At 35.1% G+C, this 27,471-nt stretch overlaps 1 protein-coding gene across 1 annotated transcript in view; it reads left to right on the forward strand.

The window, feature by feature from the left end:
• The window catches only part of MYCBP2 (MYC binding protein 2), a 344,646-nt gene that overhangs the window by 165,971 nt on the left and 151,204 nt on the right, over nt 1–27,471 (forward strand). The window contains exons 35-40 of the mRNA XM_044670580.1: nt 11,294–11,500; nt 15,066–15,197; nt 16,164–16,342; nt 20,567–20,709; nt 21,256–21,356; nt 23,606–23,824. Of these exons, the coding sequence (XP_044526515.1) occupies nt 11,294–11,500; nt 15,066–15,197; nt 16,164–16,342; nt 20,567–20,709; nt 21,256–21,356; nt 23,606–23,824 (981 nt within the window). The remainder of the gene's footprint in view (nt 1–11,293; nt 11,501–15,065; nt 15,198–16,163; nt 16,343–20,566; nt 20,710–21,255; nt 21,357–23,605; nt 23,825–27,471) is intronic.

Genomic DNA, 27,471 nt, shown 5'->3' on the forward strand with positions numbered 1-27,471 from the left:
GTCGCTTAGCCAGTACCATTCCGTTTTGATGACTGCTACTTTATAGTATAGTTTAATATCTGGTACTGCTAGGCCCCCTTCCTTCATGTTTTTTTTTCATTATTTCTCTTGATATTCTTGATCTTTTGTTATTCCAAATGAACTTTGTTATTTTTTTTTTCTAATTCAGTAAAAAAGTTTTTTGATACTTTGATAGGTATGGCGCTAAAGAGATAAATTAATTTGGGTAGAATGGTCGTTTTTATTATGTTAGCTTGTCCTACCCATGAGCAGTCAATGTTTTTCCAATTATTTAGATCTAGTTTTAATTGTTTGGAATGTGTTTTGTAGTGGTTTTTGTATAATTCCTGTGTTTGTTTTGGTAGATAGATTCCTATATATTTTGTGTTGTCTAGGATGATTTTAAATGGTGTTTCTCTTTCTACCTATTGCTGCTGTGATGTGTTGGAAATACATAGAAATGCTGATGATTTATGTGCATTTATTTTGTATCCTGCAACTTTGCTAAAGTTGTTGATTATTTCTACAAGCTTCTTAGTTGATTCTCTAGGATTTTTTAAGTAGACCATCATATCATCTGCAAAGAGTGATAGCTTAGTCTCCTCCTTGCCTATTTTGATACCTTCAATTTCTTTTTCTTCTCTAATTGCTATTGCTAGTGTTTCTAATACTATGTTGAATAATAGAGGTGATAATGGGCATCCTTGTTTCACTCCTGATCTTATAGGGAAGGCTTCTAAATTTATCCCCATTGCATATAATGCTTGTTGATGGTTTCAGGTATATACTGTTTATTATTTTTAGGAAGGGTCCTTCTATTCCTATACTTTTCAATGTTTTCAATAGGAATGGATGCTATATTTTGTCAAAGGCTTTTTCAACATCTATTGAGATAATCATGTGATTTTTGTTTGTTAGACTGTTGATAAGGTCAATTATTTGGATGGTTTTCCTAATGTTGGACCATCCTTGCATTCCTGGTATAAATTCCACTTGATCATGGTGGATGATCATCTTGATCACTTGCTGGAGTCTCTTTGCTAGTATTCTATTTAAGATTTTTGCATCTATGTTCATTAGGGAGATTGGTCTATAGTTTTCTTTCTCTGTTTTTGATTTACCTGGCTTTGGAATCAGTACCATATTTGTGTCATAAAAGGAATTTGGTAGGGCTCCTTCTTTGCTTATAATATCAAATAATTTGTATAGTATTGGGATTAGTTGCTCTTTGAATATCTGATAGAATTCACTTGTGAATCCATCAGGGCCTGGCGATTTTTTCTTAGGGAGTTCTTTGATGGCTTGTTCAATTTCTTTTTCTGATATGGGATTATTTAAGTATTCTATTTCTTCTGCTGTTATGTAGGCAGTTTATATTTTTGTAAATATTCATCCATATCTCCCACATTGCTATATTTATTGCCATATAATTGGCCAAAATAGTTTTTAATGATTGCCTTAATTTCCCCTTCATTAGAGGTGAGGTCTCCCTTTTCATCTTTGATACTGTCATTTTGTTTTTCTTCTTTCCTTTTTTTATTAGATTTACCAGTTCTTTGTCTATTTTATCTGTTTTTTCAAAATACCAGATTCTAGTCTTATTTATTGATTCAAAAGTTCTTTTACTTTTGATTTTATTAATTTCTCCCTTTATTTTTAGTATTTCTAACTTAGTTTTCATCTGGGGATTTTTAATATGCTTTGTAATTTTTTAAGTTGCATGCCCAATTCATTAATCTCTGCTCTCCGTAATTTGTTAATATAGGCACTCAAGGATAGAAATTTCCCCCTGAATACTGCCTTGGCTGAATCCTGCACAGTTTCGTAGGATGTCTCATCATTGTCATTCTCTTAAATGAAATTGTTGATTGTTTCTATGATTTCTTCTTTGACTATCTATTTTTGGAAAAATCATATTATTTAATTTCCAATTAGTTTTTGATTTACCTGTCCATGTGCCCTTACTAATTATTATTTTTATTGCATTATGATCTGAGGTTACATTTATTATTTCTGCTCTTTTGCATTTGTTTGCAATGTTTCTATGCCGTGTTACATAGTCAATCTTTGTGAATGTACCATGTGCAGCTGAAAAGAAGGTATATTCCTTTTTGTCCCTATCTTTTTTTCTCCAACATATCTATTAAATCTAATTTTTCTAGGACTTCATTCCCCTCTCTTACCTCTTTCTTATTTATTTTTTGGATTGATTTATCAGGATTTGAAAGAGGAATATTTAGATCCCCCACTAGTATGGTTTTACTATCTATTTCCTTCCTGAGCTCTGCCTGTTTCTCCTTTACAAATTTTGGATGGTATGCCATTTGGTGCATACATAGTGAGCAATGTTATTTCCTCATTGTCTATACTGCCTTTAATCGGGATGTAATTAACTTCCCTGTCTTTTTTAATCATCTATTTTTGCTTTGGCTTTGTCAGAAATCATGATCGCCACTCCTGCCTTCTTTTTCTCATTTGAAGCCCAAAAGATTTTGCTCAAGCCCTTTTCCTTAAACTTGTGTATGTCCACCCTCCTCATATGTGTTTCTTGTAGACAACTTATGGTAGGATTTTGGTTTCTAATCCACTCTGCTATTTGCTTCCTCTTCATGAGGGAGTTCTTCCCATTCACATTCAGAGTTATAATTAGCAGTTGTGTATTCGCTGACATTTTTGTATCCTCTCCTAGTTCTACCTCTTCTTCTTACACTATTTCCTTTTAAACCAGTGGTTTGCTTTTTTTTAAAATTATTAAACATTTATTAATATTCATTTTTAACCTGTTTACATACTTTATACCCCTACTTTCCCCTTCACCCCCCCCGCTGTTCCCCCACCCATGGCCAACGCACATTTCCACTGGTTGTAACATGTGTCCTTGTTCAGGGTCTATTTCCTAATTGTTGTTAGTTGCATTGGTGTGGTAGTTTTGAGTCCACATTCCCAATCATGTCCTCCTCAGCCCATGCATTCAAGCAATTGTTTATCTTATATGTTTCCTCTCCTGCAGTCCTTCCTCTAAGTGTGGGTAGCATCTTTACCATAAATCCCTCAGAGCTGTCTTGTGTCATTGCATTGCTACTGGTACAGGAGCCCATTACATTTGATTTTACCATAGTATATCAGTCTCTGTGTACAATGTTCTCCTCGCTCTGCTCCTTTCGCTCTGCATCACTTCCTGGAGGTCTCTCCAATTTGCACGGGATTCCTCCAGTTTATTATTCCTTTTAGCACAATAGTATTATTCCATCACCAGCATATACCACAATTTGTTAAGCCATTCCCCAATTGAAGGACATCCCCTCATTTTCCAGTTTTTTGCCACTACAAAAAGCGGGGCTATAAATATTTTCATACAAGTCTGTTTATCTAAGATCTCTTTGGGGGTACAAACCCAGTAATGGTTTGGCTGGATCAAAGGGCAGGCAGTCTTTTATAGCCCTTTGAGCATAGTTCCAAATTGCCAGCCAGAGTGGTTGGATCCACTCACAACTCCACCAGCAATGTATTAATGTCCCGATTTTGCCACATCCCCTCCAACATTCATTACTCTCCCCTTCTTTCATTTTAGCCAATCTCCTAGGTGTGAGGTGATACCTCAGAGTTGTTTGGATTTGCATTTTTCTAATTATTAGAGATTTAGAACTCTTCCTCATGTGCTTATTGATACTTTTGATTTCTTTACCTGAAAATTGCCTATTCATGTCTCCTGCCCATTTATCAATTGGGGAATGGCTTGATTTTTTATACAATTGCTTTAACTCCATGTATATTTGAGTGATTAGACCCCTGTCAGAGTTTTTTGTTATAAAGATTTTTTCCCAATTTGTTGTTTCCCTTCTGATTTTGACTACATTGTTTTTGTTTGTACAAAAGCTTTTTAGCTTAATATAATCAAAACCATTTAATTTACATTTTGTAATTTTCTCTAACTCTTGCTTGGTTTTAAAATCTTTCCTTTCCCACAGATCTGATAGGTATACTATTATGTGTTCACTTTACTTATTCATAGTTTCCCTCTTTATATTCAGGTCATTCACCCATTCTGAATTTATCTTGGTGTAGGCTGTGAGATGTTGATCTAAACCTAATCTCTCCCATATTGTTTTCCAAATTTCCCAGCAGTTTTTGTCAAATAGTGGATTCATGTCCCAAAAGTTGGGCTCTTTGGGTTTATCATACACTGTCTTGCTGACATCATTAACCCCGAGTCTATTCCACTGATCCTCCCTTCTATCTCTTAGCCAGTACCATATTATTTTAATGACTACTGCTTTATAGTATAGTTTAATATCTGATTCTGCTAGGCCCCCTTCCTTCACATTTTTTTTCATTATTTCCTTTGATATTCTTGATCTTTTTTATTCCAAATGAAATTTGTTATAGTTTTTCCTAATTCAGTAAAGAAGTTTTTTGGTAATTTGATAGGTATGGCGCTAAATAGGTAAATTAATTTGGGTAGGATGTTCATTTTTATTATGTTAGCTCATCCTACCCATGAACAATTAGGCTTTCCAATTGTTGAGGTCCAGTTTTATTTGTTTGGAAAGTGTTTTGTAGTTGTTTTCCTATAATAGCTGTGTTTGTTTTGTTAGATTGATTTCCAAGTATTTTATATTGTCTAGGATGATTTTAAATGGTGTTTCTTTTTCTACCTCTTGCTGCTGTGATGTGTTGGAAATGTATAGAAATGCTGATGATTTATGTGCATTTATTTTGTATCCTGCAACTTTGCTAAAGTTGTTGATTATTTCTATGAGCTTCTTAGTTGATTCTTTAGGATTTTTTAAGTAGACCATCATGTCATCTGCAAAGAGTGATAGCTTAGTCTCCTCATTGCCTATTTTTATACCTTTAATTTCTTTTTCTTCTCTAATTGCTATTGCTAGTGTTTGTAGTACTATGTTGAATAATAGAGGTGATAATGGGCATCCTTGTTTCACTCCTGATCTTATTGGCAAGGCTTCTAATTTATCCCTATTGCATATAATGCTTGTTGATGGTTTTAGGTATATGTTGTTTATTATTTTTAGGAAGGGTCCTTCTATTCCTATACTTTTCAATGTTTTCAATAGGAATGGATGCTGTATTCAGTGGTTTGCTTTAATCCGGTAACCCTTGTCCCCTCCCTTGATTTACTTCCCTTTCTACTCCCTCCCTTATTATTCCTCTCTTTTTATTTTTAAGGCCTAATGAATTCCTCCCCCTTTTTCTTCCCTCCCTTTTTTGAACTCCCCACTCCCCTGCTCCCCTTGGTTTATCCCTTCTGACTTTCTCAGTAGGGTTAGATAGAGTTTTATATCCCAATGGATAAAGCTACTCTTCCCTCTCAGGGTTAATTACACTGAGAGTAAGGTTTAAATATTACCTCTTAATGCTCTCTTCCTCTCCTTCTTATAATAGTATTCATCCCCTCCCCTTCCCATGCCCTCTTTGTGTGTAATAGAATATCCTATTTTTCTTATTCCTTCAAGTTTCTCGTGGTGTCCTCTACTATTCACCCTCCTCTTTCTCACCCCCCTATATCATCTTAGACCATTTAGTATTCCAACCTCTCCCTATGAATAATTCTTCTAATTAATATAATAGTGAATACTATAATAGAGTTCACTACAGAGAATTATACATAACATTTCTCCACAAAGGAATACAAATAATTAGATCTTATTGAAGCCCTTAAAGAGGCAAATTTAAAAAACATGAGTTTTCTTACTTTCCCTTCTGTTTCTTATTTACCTTTTCATGTTTCTCTTGATTTTTGTGGTTGGGTATTGAACTTTCCATTTAGTCCTGGTCTTTTCTGTGCAAATACTTGGAAATCTTCTATCTTGTGTTATATTGAATCTCAGGGAGCTTGAAGATCACCTTTGATTGACAAATAAGTCAGTTGTCTGGAATGTTCCCAGGGAGGTCATGCGAAAGGCAGGAGGAGGGCAGTTGAGATTCCTGAGCAGAAGTTCTGGGTCTTTGACCTGTGCTGAGGCTGGAGATCGGTGGATCCTGGTCTTGGAGTGAGGGGGTGCAAACATCTCTCTGCAAACTCTTCCTGTAATTTGAGATACCGTGTCAAACCTATACCTGACCACCACCTTGCTGTCCACTGCCCCTAGATATTAGGAGTTTCATCAACTAGATATCTAGGTTTCCCAGGGCCTGGGAGGGATCTGGGAAGTGGGCAGGAGAAGAAGAAGAGGTTGGAAAAGGGTGGAAATAACTCAACTGTAAGGCTGAAGATCTGTTGAAGAAGAAATCAAAATATCTCAGCAGTTAACCTATTCTGGTTTAGTCCTGGCCAGGCTGAACCTGAGGTAAGCTACATTGATTCTTCCTCTGCCAGCAGTTGAGATTTCATTAGTAACCAGTAGAATAAGGTCTCCTATACCACAGTCCTTTACCCTTATCCTTCTTGTTTAATATAAAGTTTAAAATACCTTCCTAAAGCAGTGTCAAAGCTTGTTTTGGGAAGGTAGAAATCGCAGTCAGAATACAAGGCGTTATCCTAGCTAAAGAGCCCAAATCAACATATCAATTAACCCCAGGTGGGTCCTGAAGGGATATACCTCTTAGACCTGAAGGATCCTGCCTGGGCAACTGTTATAAGGGAGAAGGGTCATCTTATTTCTCTCTGTACATCAATTTACCATCTCAAATAGATCAAGAGACCTCCCATAATTATAACACTTGTTCAATGCCCAAACTTTCCCCTGGAAGTATATAGTCAGTTTTGATGGATAGGTGATCCTTGGTTGTAGACCCAGTTCTCTTACCTTTCTGAATATCATATTCCAAGCCTTACGGTCTTTTAGTGTGGAGGCTGCCAGATCCTGTGTGATCCTGATTGGTGCTCTTTGATATCTGAATTGTGTCCTTCTGGCTTCTTGTAAAATTTTTCCTTTTACTTGGAAGCTCTTGAATTTGGCTATTATATTCCTGGGGGTTGTCTTTTCAGGGTCTAGTGTAGAGGGTGTGATCTATGGATTCTTTCAGTGTCTATATTGCCCTCTTGTTGTAGAACTTCAAGGCAGTTTTGCTGAATAATTTCGTTTAATATGGAGTCCAAATTTCTGTTAATTTCTGCTTTTCCAGGAAGACTAATGATTCTCAAATTGTCTCTTCTAGACCTGTTTTCTTGGTCTGTCAATTTCTCATTGAGATATTTCATGTTTCCTTCTATTTTATCAGTCTTTTTACTTTGTTTTATTTTTTCTTGCTGTCTTGAGAGATCACTGGCTTCTACTAGCTCAATTCTTGTCTTTAGAGACTGGTTTTCTGTTATAAGCTTTTGAATTTCCTTTTTGATTTGGTCTATCTTGTTTTCCAGCTGTTTGATTTTGGTCTCCAATTTGCTTATCAATTCTTTTGATTTGGGGGCATCTTTTTCGAATTGCCCAGTTCTAGCCTTTAGAGACTGGTTTTCCTTTTCAAACTGGTCGTTTCTGTTTTTCGATTTAATTGCCTCACTTTCTAATTGCCTAATTCTGCCTTTTAAACTGTTATTTTCTTGCCAGATCTCTTCTGTCTTTCTCATAATCTCAGATTTGAACTCTTCAAGACCTTGTGACCCATTTTCATTTTTTTGAGATGGTTTGGATATGGTTACTTGTTTGTTCTCCTCTGCCTTTTGCTCTGTTGTCTGGATTTTTTCTGTGTAAAAGTTGTTGAGTGTTAAAGGTTTTCTTCTTGATCTTTCTCTTTTGGTGTTCTTGTGGATGGCTTGGTATTTTTAGTCCAGCACCCTCTCAGTTTTATCCTCACGCCAGTGTCTGCCTGCTCTCCTTAGGCTCCTGAGGTCTCAGGTCTAGTTGTTCTCAGGGTCAAGCCTCCTGGTGTCCCCTTGCTCCTTCTTCTGCCTGCAGCTCCTTTAACAGTCTCAGGGCACTGCTTCCACAGTCATGCCATCCCTCTGCTCTGGGTTCCCATTGAAGATCTGCTTCTGTGCTCAGGATCCATGTCCAGGCCTGCACTCAGGATCCGCATCTGTGCCTGCGCTCAGGGTCTGTTTTCAAAGTCCCCGCATTCTTTAGCCTCTTGAGGTCTTAAGTCTTGCTGCTCTCAGGAGCAGGCCCTGATGACCACATTGTAGCTGCCTTTGACTTAATGGGTACCCCAAACTTATTCTAACTCTTTTGCTCTGGCTTTGGCATTGTAGGTGGAGTGTGGGGGTAAGGGGATTGCTCAGCTCACATTTTAGTGAGAGCTATTTCACCTCTTTATAGGATGGAAATGTCCTAATTCCATGTACTTTGAATGTTGCGCCCTATTGTGGGGTCCCTTCATTCATCTGTATTTGTTTTTATGTCTTCTTGAGGAGTCCTATATGCGTGGGTTAGTAGAGGTCAAGCAGCTGCTTTTTACTCTGCCGCTATCTTAACCCCTTTTGAAGAAACATTCTTGATCATTGAACTGTGTGGTAATTCTGTGTCTCTAGGTGAATGGGACCTTTGTCTGGGAATCATTCTTTTTTGAAATTTATTCAGATTATGGGTGCCTATGGATCAGAAGGATTCCAGTTTCCCTCACCCACTATATTTAGTCCTATTCTAATCTCTTAGTGAGTTCCAAGGATATTTGTAATTTATTGTCAGAGTTAACTATATAGTTTCATTTAGAGAGTTTATATTTCTAACCTCGAGTGATCTCCCAAACTTAGGACAGTAATTATAGACTTACCCTAGAATTCTGTTTTAGTTAGTCTAGTCACCAGTTCTTCTTCCCAGTCCCCTTGAATCTTCAGGGCCAACTTGGATCAGAAGCAGGAAATTATTTAGTATGCCATAAACCAGAACAATTTTCCTTGACCTCTATATCAGATTATATATTTGGTAAGGATTGTTAATAATCATTAATCTGGGATGAGATGGATGCCACCTTGACTGACAGGGATGGCATTTGAGAGATTCGGAATGTTCCCAGGTTCTGTGAGCCAGGGGCTAAGGTCAGTTAGCCCCACCCTATATATACCCCCTGACAGCTACAATGGAGGTAGATTCTGGACTCAGAAGCTCAGAACTGGAGATCACAGATCTCTGAGTTGAGACTTGAGCAAGCCTCTGTGAATCAAACTGGGCTGAAGGGTGGTTGAAGGGTAGTAGAAGGGTAGTAGAAGGGTAGAAGGGTGGTTGAAGAAGAGGGTAGGAAAAACCTTAATCTATTTCTTTGCTAGACTGTGAGAGCTAGTGAATTATCAACACTATTGGTGAGAGCTGGAGAATACAAAGACCATCAATATTTATCTGCAGCAATACCCTTCACTATTCTCCGGCTTGGTTATGGTTAGGTCTGGCCAGAGATAGAGAGAGGGTGAAGACCTCAAGCCTCTACCAGTCTAACAGCCTCCAGTCCTGATTATCAATTAGTTCAATAGACAATAGAGCAATAGGGTTTCCAATCCCCAATCCTTGACCTTGTTATTCTTTTCCTATCTATAGATAAACTAGTCTTTAATAACAGGTACCTTCCTGAGTGGTCTTTCTATCATGGCCCTTGGGAAGGGAGTTCAAATACACAGTCAAATCCTAATCATTATCCAAAGCTAATCAATAGCCCATTTCCAATCTCTCCAACCCCAGGTTGGGCCTAGAGAGGTTAACCATTCACCTAACCTCACAAGGTTCCTCACTTGGGCAGCTGTTAAAGGAATCACAAACAGATTAATCAACTAAGCCTGTCAGGGAGAAGGGGATAATTTACAGCAGCAGCCAGGGTGAGAGGAATAGGTGTTCCTTCTCACAGACTGCAGTTCAGGAGATCATAGACAGATACACATCACCATCATTATACATATATCTCTACTACCCCACATTTCTTTAATAGGATGAAGGCATATACCTTGGAACATCTATTTATTAAAACAATACTATTTTTATGATTGATATTCCTTCCCAAAATGTCATTTCTTCTGTTAGAATTGATAAAACATAGTTGTGAAATTCTGGCATTTTAACAGTAAACAATGCCTTCTAGTCCTTTCAGTAAATACTAAAAAAGCTATCAATATATCTTATTTTTTTCTGTTTTAACTGAAACTATTTGCTCCTCAGGTTAATATGTTTTGGTGCTACAAGGTTTTTCTGAATAATTGTTGATCTGCATTGGTTGAGGGACTTTTCTCACTGGAAATATCCTACAGTACTGAAATGTCCACTCCCATTCTCCTTCCTCCCCAACATCCACACCTAGAAAGTCATTCAAGTATATGAATTTGAGTGAAATGCTTGAGAACATGGTACTTTTCAAAAAAAATGATTAAAATTTATGACTGTAGAAAAACATTTTTCTACTGGTTATACTTATGTAAAGGGCAAAATTATGGTTGGACTAAATATTTAATAGAGTGGTCACCAGCAATTTAATTAATTCCAAATGATTTTTTTAGCAATCTACTTATAAACTAGAGGGAAAGAGTGAAAGTAGAAAAATGAAAATAGGGCAGAGTAAGAGATATAGCTTAATGAGCTAGATTATGTGCTCAAGCTCTGGCTTATTCCAGCAGGGCTCCAGTAGCCTAAGGGTCAGTTAACTAGGGTTTTAGCCAAGAGGTCTCCTCCAGATGAGAGGCCCCTCCAGAGATTAGTACCTCCAGAAAAAAGCTGAGGAAGGGAGTTAGCTCTTTCACTCACCCATGTATGGTAGTTCTAAGGAGAAATATAAAGCAGTCCAAGGTCCTCAGCCAGAGCTCCTCCAGGGTTCAGTTCAAGGGAAAAAAAAAAACCTTTTCACAGGAAGTTCCTGCAACTTATAAAGACCATTCCTTTCTACTCTTCCTCTGCCTTCCTTCCAATCTACCTGTACCAATTATAACTAAAGCTTTGTTTAGGACTGCTCAAGGGGCAGTCAGGTGATTTTGATTTGTCACCCACTATTGCACAGGTGGGTCAAAGACCTTCCCCACTTAAGGATAAGTGGGGTGTGTACACTTTTGGTGATTAAATCTAAAGATGGGCAGGGTAGAGTTAATCTCATCTTTACACTTAGAATGCTGAGATAAGAATTGTTCTGGTAATAGTTCTTTTGGATATAATGTATAGTATCCATGAAGTTGTTTTATCTCAGTAAAACCCATCATTTAATTGGTCCTCTATTGATAACTTTCTTGTTGACTAATTTCTCCCAATAACATCATTTTATCAAATATTTTTTTGGGGGGCGGGGAACCAATTAACATTAGGTAATATATAATTTGTATTTTAGGCTACTGTCTTGAAACTTTCAGACAAAATATATATTGATGGATAAAGTAATATTGCTGCCTGATACCATGAAATTACTAATGATTTCTTTTACATTTTTATAGGTTGATGGACTTAACTCTCTCCATTCTGTGAAATCTAGTGCTAACAGATTCACTAAAACCAGTCAAGGAAGAAGTTGGAATACTGGAAATGGGTCTCCTGATGCAATCTGTTTTTCTGTAGACAAACCTGGTATAGTTGTGGTTGGCTTTTCTGTCTATGGAGGAGGAGGAATTCATGAATATGAATTAGAGGTTTTAGTTGATGATGTAAGTATTGCTGGTGAGTTAACATGGTAGTAGCATGATAGTTTTAAAATTTTTTGGAAAAGTTATCTGAACAGGCATTATAGTACTTTTTTTTTTCCCATAGAGCAAAATTAGAGTTCATGAGTAACTTTTTATATTAATAGAAATGTTTTTCTAACATTCAAATCTGTCTACAAATAGAATAGACTTTTCGAAGGGGTACTTAGTCTTCCAGTGCCAGAGGTGCTTCTATGGAAGCTAGATGAAATTTGTTAGAACGGTATAGAAAGTATTCATCCTTTGGGTATGAGGTTCAAATCTAACAGAGGTTCTTAAACTGTTTTTTGTCATGGACCTTTGAGGCAATTTTGATGAAACCTATCATCTTCTCAGAATAATGTTTTTAAATAAAATTCATGAGATATTTTTTAAAAAGTAATTATATTAAAATACATTTATCCAATTTTTTTTTAATTTCAGAGACAACAGTTAAGAAATTTTGGACTAAATAAAAGTTCATTCCAAATCTGATTCTTCATGTTATTTTATGTATTTATAGTGGTCATCAATGGTACAGGCCATGAGATTTACATTAAATTAGTCCTTGGAATTAGTGAAAACTTAGTGACACTTTAAGGCTTTTAACACATCTTGTCAGGAAGGTATTGTGTAAGGCAACTAGAAAAGAACAGAGTGACCTTTTATATCAGTAGCCTCTTTACAACTCTGTCAGAAATGGATATTAGACCAAAAGTTACAAACTATAATTAAGCACCATTTTGCATGTGTTGAAACTAAAGTCAGATACATGTCAAATGACAAGATTTAGCTTGCAAACTGGAATTAAACCATAGACCAATGGCTGAAAATTCTTCAGTATAATTATAATTTATGATTAAGTTCATTTATTTATTTGTTTGTTTATTGGATTTGGAAAATTTTATTTAATTAATTTAGAATATTTTTACATTGTTACAAGATTCATGTACTAGCTCCTCCTCTCTGTAGCCAACGCACAATTCCTCACGGTTTTACATGTGCCATTGATCAAGACCTATTTCCATATTATTGATACTGTTTCCATATTTCCATATTGATTGAGCACTGGGGTGCTCATTTAGGGCCAATATCCCCATCAACCTATGTGATCAAGCAATTGTTTTTCTTCTGAGTTTCTGCTCCCACAGTTCTCCCTCTGAATGTGGGTAGCGTTCTTTCTCATAAATCCCTCACAATTGTCCTAGATCATTGTATTGTTGCTAGTAGAGAAGTCCATTACATCAGTCTCTGTGTATAATGTTCTCCTGGTTCTGCTCCTTTGGCTCTGCATATGATTCTTAAGTTTTATGATATTTTTGATATCTTTTCTTAGAAGTTGGCCAGGGCAAAGCAGAATAAGACCAAAGAAGGGTACAAAATTTTTTTTTTTAGGCAGTAGGATATATCTAGTCATTCAGAAGGAAATCATGTAATTTTTAAAGTTAAAGGTACCCATTCCTTCACTTAAAATTGAAAAAGCAAAAACCTAGAATGGTTTCTCCAAGTCTTAGGGGAGAGACTTTGTACCAAAATTCATGTCTCACTCTCAGTCTAGTCTTCTTAATACTTTACATCTGATATCTTTTCTCTTGAAGAAAATTAATTGGATTAATGTTTATAAATAGAATCTATAAATAGCTGTACAGATCATCTTAGCTTGTAGGAATATGTAGATGTTAGAATAGAAAAGGCATACTTATGAGGAGGTGTTTTTGGAATATCAGTAAAAGTGGACAGAATTGTTGGCTTCATTTGAAGTGTAGAGTGATTCAAAATAGAAAATATATCCTTTCCAAAAACCCACCCCTCTTCTAGACTTCAACATTTCTCCCAAGGTTATTATCATTCTTGCAGTCATCATGTTTTTTAGTGTTTAGAGTCCTTTTGACTTCACTTTCTCTCTCATCCCTAATTGCTGATCATGTCAGGTATTTTAGATTCTACCTCTACAGTATCTCACAAATCAATCCCTTTGTTTCTACTCATATGAATACCTACCTAATGAATGTTACCTTCACCTCTTGCCTGCATTATCTGAACAGTCTCTTTATGGTTTCCTATCTCAATTCTCTCCTCTTCCTATTCTATCCCCTTATAGCTCTAAATGATTTCCTTAAAATGCATCCTGATCTTATTATTCCTCCCACCTCAGTAAACTCTTGTGGATTCTAATTGCCTCTAAGATCAGATACAAGCTATTCTGTTTGGTATTTCAAGTTCTTTGTAATTTGGCTCCTATCTACTTTTCTCCCTATTGTTCATTATATTCAAACTGCCCTTTTTTACTTTTTCTCACACATGTCATTCTACTTTCTACCTTTGTGCCTTTTCACAGGCTGTCTACCATCTCTGGAATGAATTTTACTTCTTTAGCCTCTTAAAATCCTTAATTTTCTACAAAGATTAGCTCAGATACCAACTTCTCAGGAGGCTTTCCTAATTTCCTCATCTCCTCACCTTGCCTCCCACTTGCCTTTCAGCTGTTAGTGTTTCCCTACCCACTGATATCTATTGTATATATTTTATATATACTTATATGTATATGTGATATCTTTTGTCAAAAGAATGAAAACTTCTTTAAGATAGGTCCTATTTCACTGTATTCTTTAGCTTCAGTATCTTTTGTAATGCATTGGCAATATAATACGATGTTCATACATTAATTGAATTTTTAATTAAGTACCCACTTTGTGCAAAGGCACTTTGCCAAGTACTTGTGATATAGTCTGTGACCTCAAGAACCTTATAAATCTAAGAGTAGAATAACCCATGTATATAGATAATTCTGAAGAAGAGATCAAGCTAAAAGGAATGAGATAATAGGGATTGTGGGATCCCTTAGAGTTGTGACACTTATGAAGGCTTCAAGGAACTGTTACCCTAAGGTGGATTTAAAAAAAGTAAAATATTTCAGAAGGTACATATGTGGATAGAATCCAGTCCAGGCATAGGAACAGGATTTGGAAAAGAGCAAAATAAAATTTAAAGATTTTTTTCTCATATATTTGAAGAATGTTGAACTTGAATTGTTAATTTTATTAGGAGACAGTCATGTAAGTAATAATGGATTTAGTCATTGGAAAACTATTTTTAGTCATAAAGTATGTATGATTTCTCACATATTAAAAATAACCCTAATGATTATTAAATACTAAAACTTTTTTTTACCAACTATTGAATATAATTAGAATATGATTCTAAATATATTAGTGTTTTGAGAGAAAGAATTTTGTGTTCTCTATTTTAGAAACACATTTATGGTGTTGGACTACACAGTCTTAGAGATTCCTTCTGACACTGGATTTTTTATGATCTTGTAGACCTGTGAAGAGGGGGAAAAAGTTGTATAACATTAAGGGAAAAGCAGCTGTAGAAAACTGATGAGTGAACATAATATGAACTATCTGAAATTTTGTTTGGATGTACTGAGGATCATCAATGAAATAAATATTTTTTAGATTTTTAAGTTTTGCTACTGAAGCATTATATAACTTTTCACTATTGTACTTTTTGGAGCTTTTAAAATAGAATCTTTTTTTTTTTTTAGAGTGAACATTCAGGAGATTCAACTCATTCACACAGATGGACATCTTTGGAGTTAGTCAAAGGAACTTATACAACTGATGATTCCCCTAGTGACATAGCTGAAATCAGACTTGACAAAGTTGTTCCTTTAAAAGTAAGCTAAAAACATATGTTTTTTTGATAAGGGGTAACATGTTTTAAAGAAAAAAGTACATATTTGATTGTCTTAAAGATAGTGAAAAGATTTTATGATTTTTCTTTGACATGGCTGTGCTTAATCCACCCTCTACTTGAAAATTATTTACTAATTTGAGTTGAATTTTTGTTCATAAGGCCTATAATCTTTTGACTTTTTATATAGACATAAATTATGTGATAACTACAAAAGATACCCTATTATGACCGGCTATTATGTTGGAAAATGCTGAAGCTTGTTGTTGAATGCAATTTGATTTGCTACATTTTTATATTGTAATAATTTTTTCAAAAAGGACATTGTAATAACTAAGGAGTAGAAATGAATACTTTGCAAGTCAACTTTAGACATTATAGAAGCAACTGTAATTAATGAACTACTAAAGTGTCCTAATAACAAAGTAGTATTACCTATAATATCATAGATTAGTATGTGTCCTTTACTTCCTTTGTTTAGAGTATTGTCTCTTATCACATTGATTAAACAGGGAGGTACTTTAATCTTACCAAGAACTTATACCACAGAAATAAATTTTAGTGAATACTATCCCTACAGTCTTTTGAAAAATTATTTGTCCCTAATCACATTGCTCACTGATTTTAGAAGCCAAAGTAAAAATTCAAAATATATTATTTTTCTACTTTCCCATTTGGATAGCTACAGTTTCTTCTTCATATATGTTGTTTATAATTAGTTGTTTGCGTGTTTTGCCCCATTAGAAATGGCCTCCTTGAAATTAGGGACTATTTTTTTATGCCTTTCTTTGCATTTCCAATGTTTAGCTTAATGACTGGGCCGGTATCACTTATTAATAAATGCTTTTTGGATTGAGAAAGAATCATAATGTAAAGGAATTTGTTTTAGTGTATATCACACATCAAATATAAATGTATATTAACATTGTTTGCATCATCTATTTTAAAGGAAAATGTGAAATATGCGGTTCGTTTAAGGAATTATGGAAGCCGTACAGCCAATGGAGATGGAGGAATGACAACAGTCCAGTGTCCTGATGGTGTAACATTTACATTCAGTACATGCAGTTTAAGTAGTAATGGCACCAACCAAACAAGAGGACAAATTCCACAGATCCTTTATTATAGGTAGGTGATGTGTTTTTTTTTTAAATATTTTTCCTTGGAGGTTATGTGTTTTAATAAAAAGAGCTAATATATTTGCCCATAAAATGAAAGTCTCATCATGCTTAGTTATTAAATCAGTTTTTTTCCCTACTTCCTCTCTCATTGAAATTTTTCATGATCTGTTTTATAGTAAGTATCTGTGTAGGCACCTTTAAATTAGGTACTATGCTTTTTAAAAATTTTATTTTATCATTCTTAGTACCTAGCACATTGCTTTGAGTTCTTAATAAGTGGTTTACATTTGAAGTCAGCATTTACTCTGATTTAGTTTGTGTTTCTTCTATTTTTAGTATTCTCTTTAAGTATGAATGTCTCTTCAGGGTGTTATTAATCATCCAGCATCATCTTCATTGTATATGTATAGCTTTTATAATATTGCTTTAGACATTATTTTATTTAATTTTCTATACCCAATGATACACTGCTATGATATTGGATGACTATTCAAGGAGACAATATAGAAAGTAAGAAACTAAATTTGTCATCATAGAAGACGAGTTCTATTTATGGCTTTGCTATTTACTCTTTGTTACCCAGAGGAGATCTAGTGGCCCTTTTACCTCTGATCCCATGATTTTGTGGAATCATTTAAGCTCTCTAAGCCTCAGTTTTTCATCTGTAAAATGTGAGGGGACTAGATTAAACAGTCTATACAAAGTTGATTCAGGCTCAAATTCTATAACCCAGCCATACTATTCTACCTACTATTGAACACAGCCTTTCCATGCTTTTACACTGACTGACTCCCATGTCTGGACTATGCTTCATCTCTCAAAATCCTTAGTTGCCTTCACAGTCTCAACCAGTGCCCATCTTTTTCATGCAATCTTTCCAGAATTTTCCCCATCTGCTAGTGCATTTCCTTCCAAAGCTACCTTAGATTTATTTTGTATATATTGTATATATGCTTATAGTTGTACGTTTTTTTTTCCCATTTTAGTATGTTAGTTCCTTGAAGATAAAGACTACCTCATTTTTGTCTTTATAGTCCTTTTGCTAAACATGGTATCTGGTATATAATATGTACTTTAACAGGCATTTATTAATTGATAGGTCCTATGACCTATATATCTTATGCTGCTTCTTTAATATTAAAAATTATAAGACGACTGTGGCAAGACACATCTGTTGCAGTTCCAGAGAATCACAAGAAACGTTCTTGTTCATATTTTCTCTCCTCTTTGAGCTCTTATATGGTACAGGGACCTGATGGAATGGCTCCTTTGTAGGGAAGATAAATGAGTTGCTACTTTCTTTTCCCTAGTGCTGGGAAGCTCAGGTTATGGATACTGGAGGACTCTGATGAAATGCTGAGTGCTGAGAAGATGGAAATGCAAGGGAAAATGTAGAAATGTGACCGCTTTTCTTAGGAAACCAGTGTTGGAGCCCACTGCAAACTCACAGGGGCTCATTTAGGGGAAGAGAAGAGTTTTGAGAAAGATTCCACAATGGGAAGTTGTTGTTGTTCAGTATTTAGTCAGATCATAGCACATCAGATCCTTCTGTCCTCCACATCTCTCTAAGTTTGTCCAAACTCATGTTTGTTGCTTCCATGACACTCTCTATCCATCTCATCCTCTGCTCTCCTCCTTTTGCTTTCAGCCTTTCTCTTCATCAGGGGCTTTTCCATTAAGTCCCATCTTCTCATTATTTAAGCTTCTGCTTATTTGATTGCATTAAAAGCCTTTAACCGTGTGGATCATAGCAAAATATGGCAAGTCCTCTAAGAGATGGGAGTACTAGATCATCTCACTTGTTTCCTGAGGAACTTGAGAGTTGGGAAGCAAGTTAGAACTGATTATGAAACAACAGTTTGGTTTAAGATTGGAAAAGAAGTATAACAAGGCTGTATATTGTTACCTTATTGATTTAATTTAATTTATTTGCAGAGTTTCATAATACAAAATGCCAGGTTGGATGGACCAAAAGGTTGCTGGAAGAGATATTCAGATGAAACATTCTGATGGCAAAAAGTGAATTATTAAGAAGCTTTTAGATGAATGAGGGTAAAAGAAAAGAGTACTGTAAAAGCTGGCTTAAAGCTTAACATTAAAAAAAATAAGATCCATGACAATTGGTTCCATCAGTTCCTGGCAAATGGAGGGAGAAGAAATTCACACAGTATCTGATTTTGTATTCTTGGGCTCAGAGATCATTGTTAATGCTGACTGTAGTCATGAAATTTTAAAAGACACTTGCTCTTTGGAAGGAAGGTTATGGCAAATGGAAAATTCTTGAGCCAGAGAACTTGGATTCAAATCATACCCATTGCCACTTAGAATTTTCTCAATCTTGGAGCATTTAACCTCCTGGAGTTCCATTTTCCTCTTAAAGGGAAGTAGTTGAACTAGATGACTCAGGTTTCTTTCAGTAAAAGCCCCGTGATGCTATGAAAGGGAAGAATTGTTATGACTGTTATAAAGATTACCTGCTCTTGTGTTTTTGTGAAGACCTATACTTTTTATTGATTTTTGTAAAAAATCTTAGTCACCCCAGTAATGTATAACATTTGTTCAAGAAGTGAGAATAAAGAAATGTAGTGCATGTTTGATAGAACAGCCAACATCCTGCACTGGATTCTATTTCTGTGCCCTTCTTCTTTATTCCAGGGCTATGAGGAAAAACCAAAAGCACTTTAGTTCAGTGCTCTATTTTTTTTCAGGTTATCTTAAAGGAAGAAAACAGAGTGAATGAGACTGTCATGGGGCAGTGAAGGTAGAGGAGCAGATAGTAGGTTACTTGATGCATATGAAAGATGTATAGCAACATAATTGTAATGGCTTATAAATCCTAGGTAGTTTTCTTTTTGGTATGTCACCAGTGCTCTTTCAGGGGGGGTTCCAAACCACATCCGATATTCACAAAATCTTATTTATTTATTCTATTCTGCCATCTTATGGCACACCAATTGTATTAAAATTGGCATAGCTAGACAATGGTAAAACTATTCTAAGGGAAAGCTAGTTGGCTCTGTAGATTGAGAACTGGCCTAGGGAGGTCCTAGTTTCAAATCTGGCCTGAGACACTTCCTAGCTATGCAGCCCTGAACAAGTAACTCCCATTGCCTAGCTCTTATCACAGTATTTATTCTCATTCAGAAGGTAAGGGAAACAAACAAACAAACAAACAAACAAACAAACAAACTATATTTTAGTATCAACCCAGGGCCCATGTATCTCTTATTGACCTCATTCATCTACCTGTCCAGAGAAAGCAAGGCAACTGCCATGAATTATTGGACTGTGATAACTTTGTTCCTAAAATAATCCGTCCACTGAAACATCTTTTCCACCTGAAATATTTTCACTGAACCAGTTTATAAAGTCAGGTCGTGTATGACTGTTGACTACTTTATCTTCTAGGTATTGTAGATTGAGGAGGAAGGCATTAATTTTTTTTTGTTTTTACTTAAATTTGTAGTTTCAGCTTTTAAACAAAGTTTGTTCTCATCTTTTAAAAACTGAATTTGTAATTTGCTACCACCAGCTGGTGATTCCATGCTTCTGTTAGCATATCAGCAAGGTATTTGCTATAATTTAGCAAGTGTCAGAGGGAGCTTTTTATTCCAGGCAGTTCTTACTGATTTAGTCATGAATTTCCCACAATGTACTTTTCAGAAATGCAAGAATAGCAACAGTCATTACTTAGGCTTAAAGATTACATTATAGAGCCAATTTTAGATTAATAATTGCCCAAGATTTATCTAACAAACATTTGCTGACACAATGTGACAGTTCCTACTGTCAGATTTCTTTAAGCTCCTTAATTGTTAATAAACTGGCAGTTTTCTTTCTGTTTCAGATGTTAATTAACATCACATAGATGTTAATCTGAATGCCCTCTGACTAAAGTATTTAAGCAAATAGCATGTCACAAAATGTACTATACTATTCTTGCCACCCCCCAAGTAGAGGAATGAAAGACCCTTAATCTATTCTCTTTTTCTTTCCAAGACAATTTAGGCTATTGTCATACCAAAAAATGGTAAAATGATAAATTACCTACTGGGTAACTGATTACCCTCAGCCAGTACTTAGTAATAGCTTTAGATAGTTTTCAGACTTCCTCAGTAAGGAGCCATTGAAAAAAATGTGTTTTAAAAGTGCCATGATTGTAATGGACATATCTTTCTTAGGAGATAAAAAAATCTTATTTAGTGGTCTTTCATTTCCTTTAAACATGTAGGAGTGAATATGATGGAGATTTACAGTCCCAACTTTTGAGTAAAGCTAATGAAGAAGATAAAAACTGTAGTAGAGCTCTCTCTGTTGTGAGCACAGTGGTCAGAGCAGCCAAAGACCTCCTGCACAGAGCTCTTGCTGTAGATGGTAAGACTCCTTTTTCTTTTTCTAAATTTCTTGCCTTATAAATTTCTTCTCATGCAGAACAATAAAGGAGTTATCTTTTGGAGAAGTAAATAGGGATTCCTCAATATGTGTTTGACCTTGTGTAAAACTAATTGGAGACACTGCCTGTACTTTTGACATAGCTGATATTTTCTCACTTAGTCCTGCAAGAAATAAATACTATTTCTTAAATAACTGGAGTCATTGCTTTTCTCTGTATATTAATAACTGTAAAGCAACATCTCATAAACATTCTTATTTCTTTCTAGCTTCTAAGTGTTTTTCAAGTATGATAAATAGAATAAATTTCCTTAAAGAAACTCATACTTTATCCCATATATCATATATATGTATCTTATTGTAAGAACTATAGTAAAAATGTATGTTACTCATATTTAAAAACATAGGCAAAACACATTACCTTTAGAGAAGCAATTTACATTGTACTTAGTGATATAAGCAATAGATAAATATTTCTTAAAATAAGAATTAAATTACATTCTAAATATGGTTTTAATATTCTCTTAGCTGATGACATTCCAGAATTGCTTAGTTCCTCCAGTCTGTTTTCCATGCTGCTTCCTCTTATAATAGCCTACATAGGACCAGTAGCTGCAGCTATTCCGAAGGTATGTAAACTTAGTTTTATAAGTTTAACTTTATAAAATTTTAGACCCTTCCGTTTATAAGGAATCTACTTTTTCCAAGTATATATTCTTAGACTTAAACTTTAAAAACCAAATGCTCTAATAGCTTGCAATATAAAAGAAGCTAAGAATCTTAATGTCTGGTGAAAATCTTTACTGGACTGTTGTGTGTCTTGATACTTTTTATAACTATTAAAGAATGTAAAGGACTTAAAAGATGTTTCATGAAACTGTCTCAAGATAGACAAATAAGGAAAGCTAGAATACTGGATTCTAGAAAAAACCTTTACAAAGGAAATTAGGATAGAAAGCTGAAAGGAGTAATTTATCTAGTTGAAATTTTTTTTAAGCATGTGCTTTAACAGTGAATGAGATTTTTTAAGAAGACTATTATTGTTATCAAAACATGTATGTATCATTTTCAGATTTACAAAGGTATTATTATTGTCTCCATTTTACAAATGAGGCAACTAAGTCTGAGAGAGGTTAAGTGACCAGGTTATATAAATATTTAGTGCCTGAGGCTAGATTTGATCTCAGGAAAATGTCTCTTCCTAACTTCAGACCAGGCATTCTATCTATTCTACCACCCAGCTGGCTTGACATGCAGGTAAAGATATTTGAACTGCATTTGGAGATACTAGATTGAAGGTCAGAAGAGAGGCTGAGGCAGAAAAGGTAAATTTGAGAATCATCAGTTTAGAAATTTTAATGAAATTTATGGGATTAGGTGATATCCCTGAATGAAGTCGTATAGAGAGAGAAGAGAAAAGGAGCCAAGATAGAGCCATGTGGGACATTTATAGAGATCTAAAAAGAGCAATTAGAGGAGGACCAAGAGAGAGTAGCACCCAAAAAAACATCTAGAGAAAAGCGAGTATCAAGGAGGGGAAGATGATCAGCCATTTTAAAGGCTATATAAAGTTCAAGAAGGAGGATTGAGAAAAAGTCTAGATTTGATGATTAGTGGATCAATCATAACTTTGGAGAGAGTGCAGTTTCAGAAGAATAATAAGGTCAGAACCAGTATTGTAAGGGGTTGAGAAGAGAGAAAGTGGAGGCACCTATCATAGACAGCCTTCTCAAGGTGTTTAGCCATAAAGGGCTTAGGAAACATAGGACAATAGTTAACAGGTATGGAGGGATCAAGTGAGGGGTTTTTGAAGATTGGAGAAATGTAGGCATTCTTGTAAGCAGAAGGGAAGGAGCTAATAGACTGGGCAAAATTGAAGATAAGTGATAAAATGGGGATGACAGAGAGAGCAGTCTTTTGGAGGAAACTGGATGAAATGAGATCACTTGTACAGGTGTAGGGATTAGGATTTGCTTTGACTAAGAAATAAGTCCACCTCTTTGTGTGAGACATGAAGTAAAGGAAGGAAGAGATAGTATATGAGTGATGTGAATTGAGGAACAGGGGAAAAGAAGGAGCTCACTGAGAATAGCCTAAATCTCTTCAGTAAAATAAGAGACAAGGTTCTCAGTGAAGAAGATTGCGCTAGGAAGACATAAGAGGTTTGAGGGAGGATGAAAGAGCCCCTGTGTTTAATAGGATATTAAGTTGGTATGGGAGGTATAGAAAGATTGGCTAATAGTAGTGACAGTACAGTTTAGGTTGTGTAACAAATTTATATTGGATTTAGGATAGTTTCATGGCTTTTTTTTCCCTACTTTTGTTGAGCAGCATGAGTATGCTGTGAAAACACTAAAATTATCTATTCAAATTTTATCTCAGTATTTTTCTTAAATTTTATTTAATATGTTCTCTCAATAAATTTTTTGAAGGAGAAAATTTATCTTAGATTGGAATTTAAAATTACAATATACAGGCACAACTATTCTAAAAAACCTCAAGGCAACCTTTGAGTAACTTAGTTTTGAAAAAGCTCAACCATCTGATCATCTTATCAACATTTAGAAATATATCAGCAGTTCAAAATGTACACTTATGCAGACAATTATAATATATCTTTGTCATGTATATTTTTGAAGAATCTACAATTTATGTTTTATGTCTAATTTCCCTTATTTGGAAATATTGACTTAATCTTAAACCAGTAAGAGAGGAAAACCACTTACAGATGTCATGTGCTGTTAGTCAGTGAATATTTGTTGACTAAATTAATATTAAATTTTTTGAATGTATGTATTAATACAAGATTTAAATAAGAGAAATTCTATCCAAACCCCAAATCTAGATTAAAAGTTAAACACAATCTTTTGTATCCTAGGTGGCTGTAGAAGTCTTTGGCCTTGTCCAACAATTACTTCCTTCTGTAGCTATTTTAAATCAGAAGTATGCTCCCCCTGCATTCAATCCTAACCAATCAACAGATAGCACCACAGGAAACCAACCTGAACAAGGACTTTCAGCTTGTACTACCTCTAATCACTATGCTGTCATAGAAAGTGAACATCCCTATAAACCTGCATGTGTTATGCACTATAAGGTAGGTTGATTACCATAATATTTTTATGAACTTTTCTCTACATTTAAGAGCATTGTACATTTAATTTTAAACAAACTTATTAGGTCAGCCATGTTATCGATAGCCCTTGAGGGAGAATACAAAAGAAGTATCATACATATTCCCTACCATGAAGGCATTTTGAATGTTTATTGGAGAGACGTGACATAATACTCATAAAACAGATTAACAACACAAAATATTTCAAAATGTTTAATTGCATGATACATACAAAAAAAATTTTTAATACCTCAGGTAAACTTGTCTGTGAGACATTATGGTACAGTAGAAAAGAGAACTGACCTTGGAATCAGTAAAATTTGCATTCAAGATCCTTCTTCTATACTAGTTCTGTCATCATGGGCAAGTCATTTACTCTCCCATTGCCCCAGGCAACTCTCTGAAATAACTTACAGGTGCAATACCAATCTACATTGATAAAATTTCTCCACTGTTACCTACATCATAGACTATGCAGTAGATCAGAAATTCACAGCTTTTGAAAACAAATAAAGTGTCTATCACTATTTAGTTCTATACATATATTTTACACACCCAAGGAAAGTTCAGACTATAGTTTATGTGTGTATGTCTACCTTAGACATTAAAATAAATTACTTACCCTAGGACTTTCTAGTAGACACTTGATTTTATCAATGTGGATGTTCTCTATATTGATGAAGATCTTTGCCTATAGGCAATCAGTCAGTTCTCCCATGATCTCATTGCCTACATTTTTGGTGGTCATTTATTTCTTTGATGATATCTTTGAACATCCTTTATACTGCTTCCCTTGGACCATGCTTTGATGATTTGTAGCCTGCTAATATCTGTTATGTGTTTCTCCTTTCCTTTTGTGTAACCCCAAAATTGAATTCTTTAAAAAAATTTGGTGTTATATAGTTAGTTAATAATATTTAATTGATGCCATTAATTACATGCTAAGCAATTAGTACTTACTATGTGACAGGTACCGTGCTAAGTTCTGAGAATAGAAATACAAAAAAAGACAGTCTCTACCTTCAAGGAGCTTACAATCTAAAGATAAGAAAACACATGAGAAGCAGAAAAGAAGGGTAGGGAGTTGGGGAAGGATGGTCAGAAAAGTCACAGAGTAGTGCAGCCCAGGTGAGAAATGAAATGTCTAAGCTGAGCTTCTTCCTTAAATGGATATTTGGGGGTTCAGAGTTCTACCTTTCTAGCAGAAGGAAGGAGAGTAGTGGTGAGGTAGAGTATCAAGACTAATGAGATCTGGTAGAGTGATGAGGCTTTCCCAGTAATGAGCTTTCTAGGGTATGGTGAAAAAGACCAAAAAGTTCTATGGTTACGCAGCCATATAGCATCATCAAAATATTATTTTTCAAAAGATGGGCCTTTACTTCAGAAAGTAGTTTGGAATCCTTAAAAGAATTGCAAAATTTCTCTAAAGTAGCACAGGGTAGCCAAGATAGCAGAGAAATGACATAAAACCACTGGATCTCTACCAAATTATACTCCATAAAGCTATGACATAATGACTGAAAACAAATTCTTGGAGCAGTATAAACCACAAAAAGATGAGGGGAAATAATTTTTCAGTCCAAAGCAACTTGCAAGGCTGGCATGAAAGACCTGTTGCACCAGGTTGGAAGTAGAGTGCAAAATAGCACACTAACACAGGCCCCACCATAACAACAGACCTTGGAGACAACTGAATCAGAAGCAAAGGCTTCTTGAACCACAAGATGGTAAGGTGGTAGGGAGTTGGAAAGCTGCTCAGAAAGAGGTTATGGGGCCCCTTTGCAAGACTCTTGTCACATTGACCATACACAGATCCAAATTCAGTCCTGAGTCATGATCTCAGGGTGAGGAGGAGAGGCCACAGGGGAGCAGGGAACTCTGGTTACAGTTCCAAGGTGGAAAAGAATACTGGTAGTTATTCATAGACAAAAGTACAGACTGGGAGAGTATTAAACACATCTCCCTTTACATCACACCACCTTGGAAGAACAGAACATTTATAGATCCCAAAGCTAGTTCTAAAGGCAGCTGCACAAAGAACATAAAGTTTGGAGTAGTGTGAAAACTCAACAAAGAAAGTTATTTTGGTGGCAGGAAAGACAAAAAAAAACTCAGAAGAAGATAACAAAGTCAATATTGAGATACCCAAAGCTTCAAAAAAAATATGCATTGGTCTCAAGCACCCAAAAAATTAATGGAGGAGCTCAAAAAGGATTTAAAAAATCAAATAAGAGATAGAAGGAAAATTGGGAAAAGAAATAAGAGTGATACAGGAAAATCATAAAAAAAAAGTCAAATGCTTGGCAAAGGAGGCACAGAAGTATACTGAAGAAATTAATATCTTAAAAAACAGAATTGGCCAATTGGTAATAGAGGCACAAAAATCCAGTGAAGAGAAGAACTTCTTTAAAAGCACAGTTGCAACAACTGTCTGTGTTAAAATGAAGACCAAATCATACAGTTTTTCACTTATATTTATTTGGGTTTTTATTTGGGAGGGTTCTGGTTTTATATGATTATTGTCTTACAAAAATGAAATATGTTTTGCAGGATAACACATATATAATCCAGATTGAATTGGTGGCTAACTTTAGGAGGGGGCAGAGGGATAATTTGGATTATGTAACTTCAGAAAATTTATGTGGAAATTTGTTATTACATGTGATTAGTAAAATAAGATTAAAAAATAATAAAATGGAAAAAAGACAGAATTGACCATATGTAAAAAAGAAGTACATAATTTCACCAAAGAAAAGAATTCTTCATAAAGTAGGATTGGCAAAATGGAAAAGGAGGTACAGAAGCTCTCTCTCAAGAAAACCAGGACAATCCAGAGGAACTTGGGAGAAAGAATACTGTCCACATCTTGAGAATTGTGGAAACAGAAATGAATTAGAAAAAAATGTGATCGATCACGTAGTGCAATAGGGATATGATTGGAGTTTTGATGTTAAAGGACCACTCTACTGTAGATATGGATAATATGGAAGTAGGTTTTGAACAGTGAAACATGTATAATCCAGTGGAACTGCTTTTTGAATTGGGGGGGGGTAGGAAAGAGTGGGAATGGGGGGAGGGAGGATCATGAATCATGTAACCATGGAAAAAATATTCTAAAGAAAAGAAAATCATGCCTTAAAAATTAGAACTGGACAAGTGGAAGCAAATGACTCATGAGACATCAAGAAACAACCAAACATAATCAATAGAATGAAAAAAAAAATAGAAGAAAATGTGAACTGTCTGAATGGAACAACAACTCTCCTACAAAAGAAATCTAAGAGAGATATTATCTAAGAATTATTGGACTATGTAGACTCAAAACTACCACATCAATGCAACTATCAACAATTTGGAAATAAGTCTTGATTGATGGCACATGTTAAAACCAGTGGAAATGGGCGTTGGCTATGGGGGGGGGTCAGGGACTGAAAGGGAAAGTAAGAACATGAATCATGTAACCATGGTAACTTTTCTAAAAAAATAAAAATTATTAAAAAAAAACAAAAACAAAAAAAGAATTTATTATTGGACTACCTGAAAGCCACAACCAAAAAAAGAACTTAAACCGTTATCTTTAAAGAAATTATCAAGGAATACTGTCCTGATATTCTAGAACTAGAGGGTAA

The sequence above is a fragment of the Gracilinanus agilis genome, chromosome 3 (assembly GCF_016433145.1).
Source record: "Gracilinanus agilis isolate LMUSP501 chromosome 3, AgileGrace, whole genome shotgun sequence".
Classification (NCBI taxonomy): Eukaryota; Metazoa; Chordata; class Mammalia; order Didelphimorphia; family Didelphidae; genus Gracilinanus; species Gracilinanus agilis.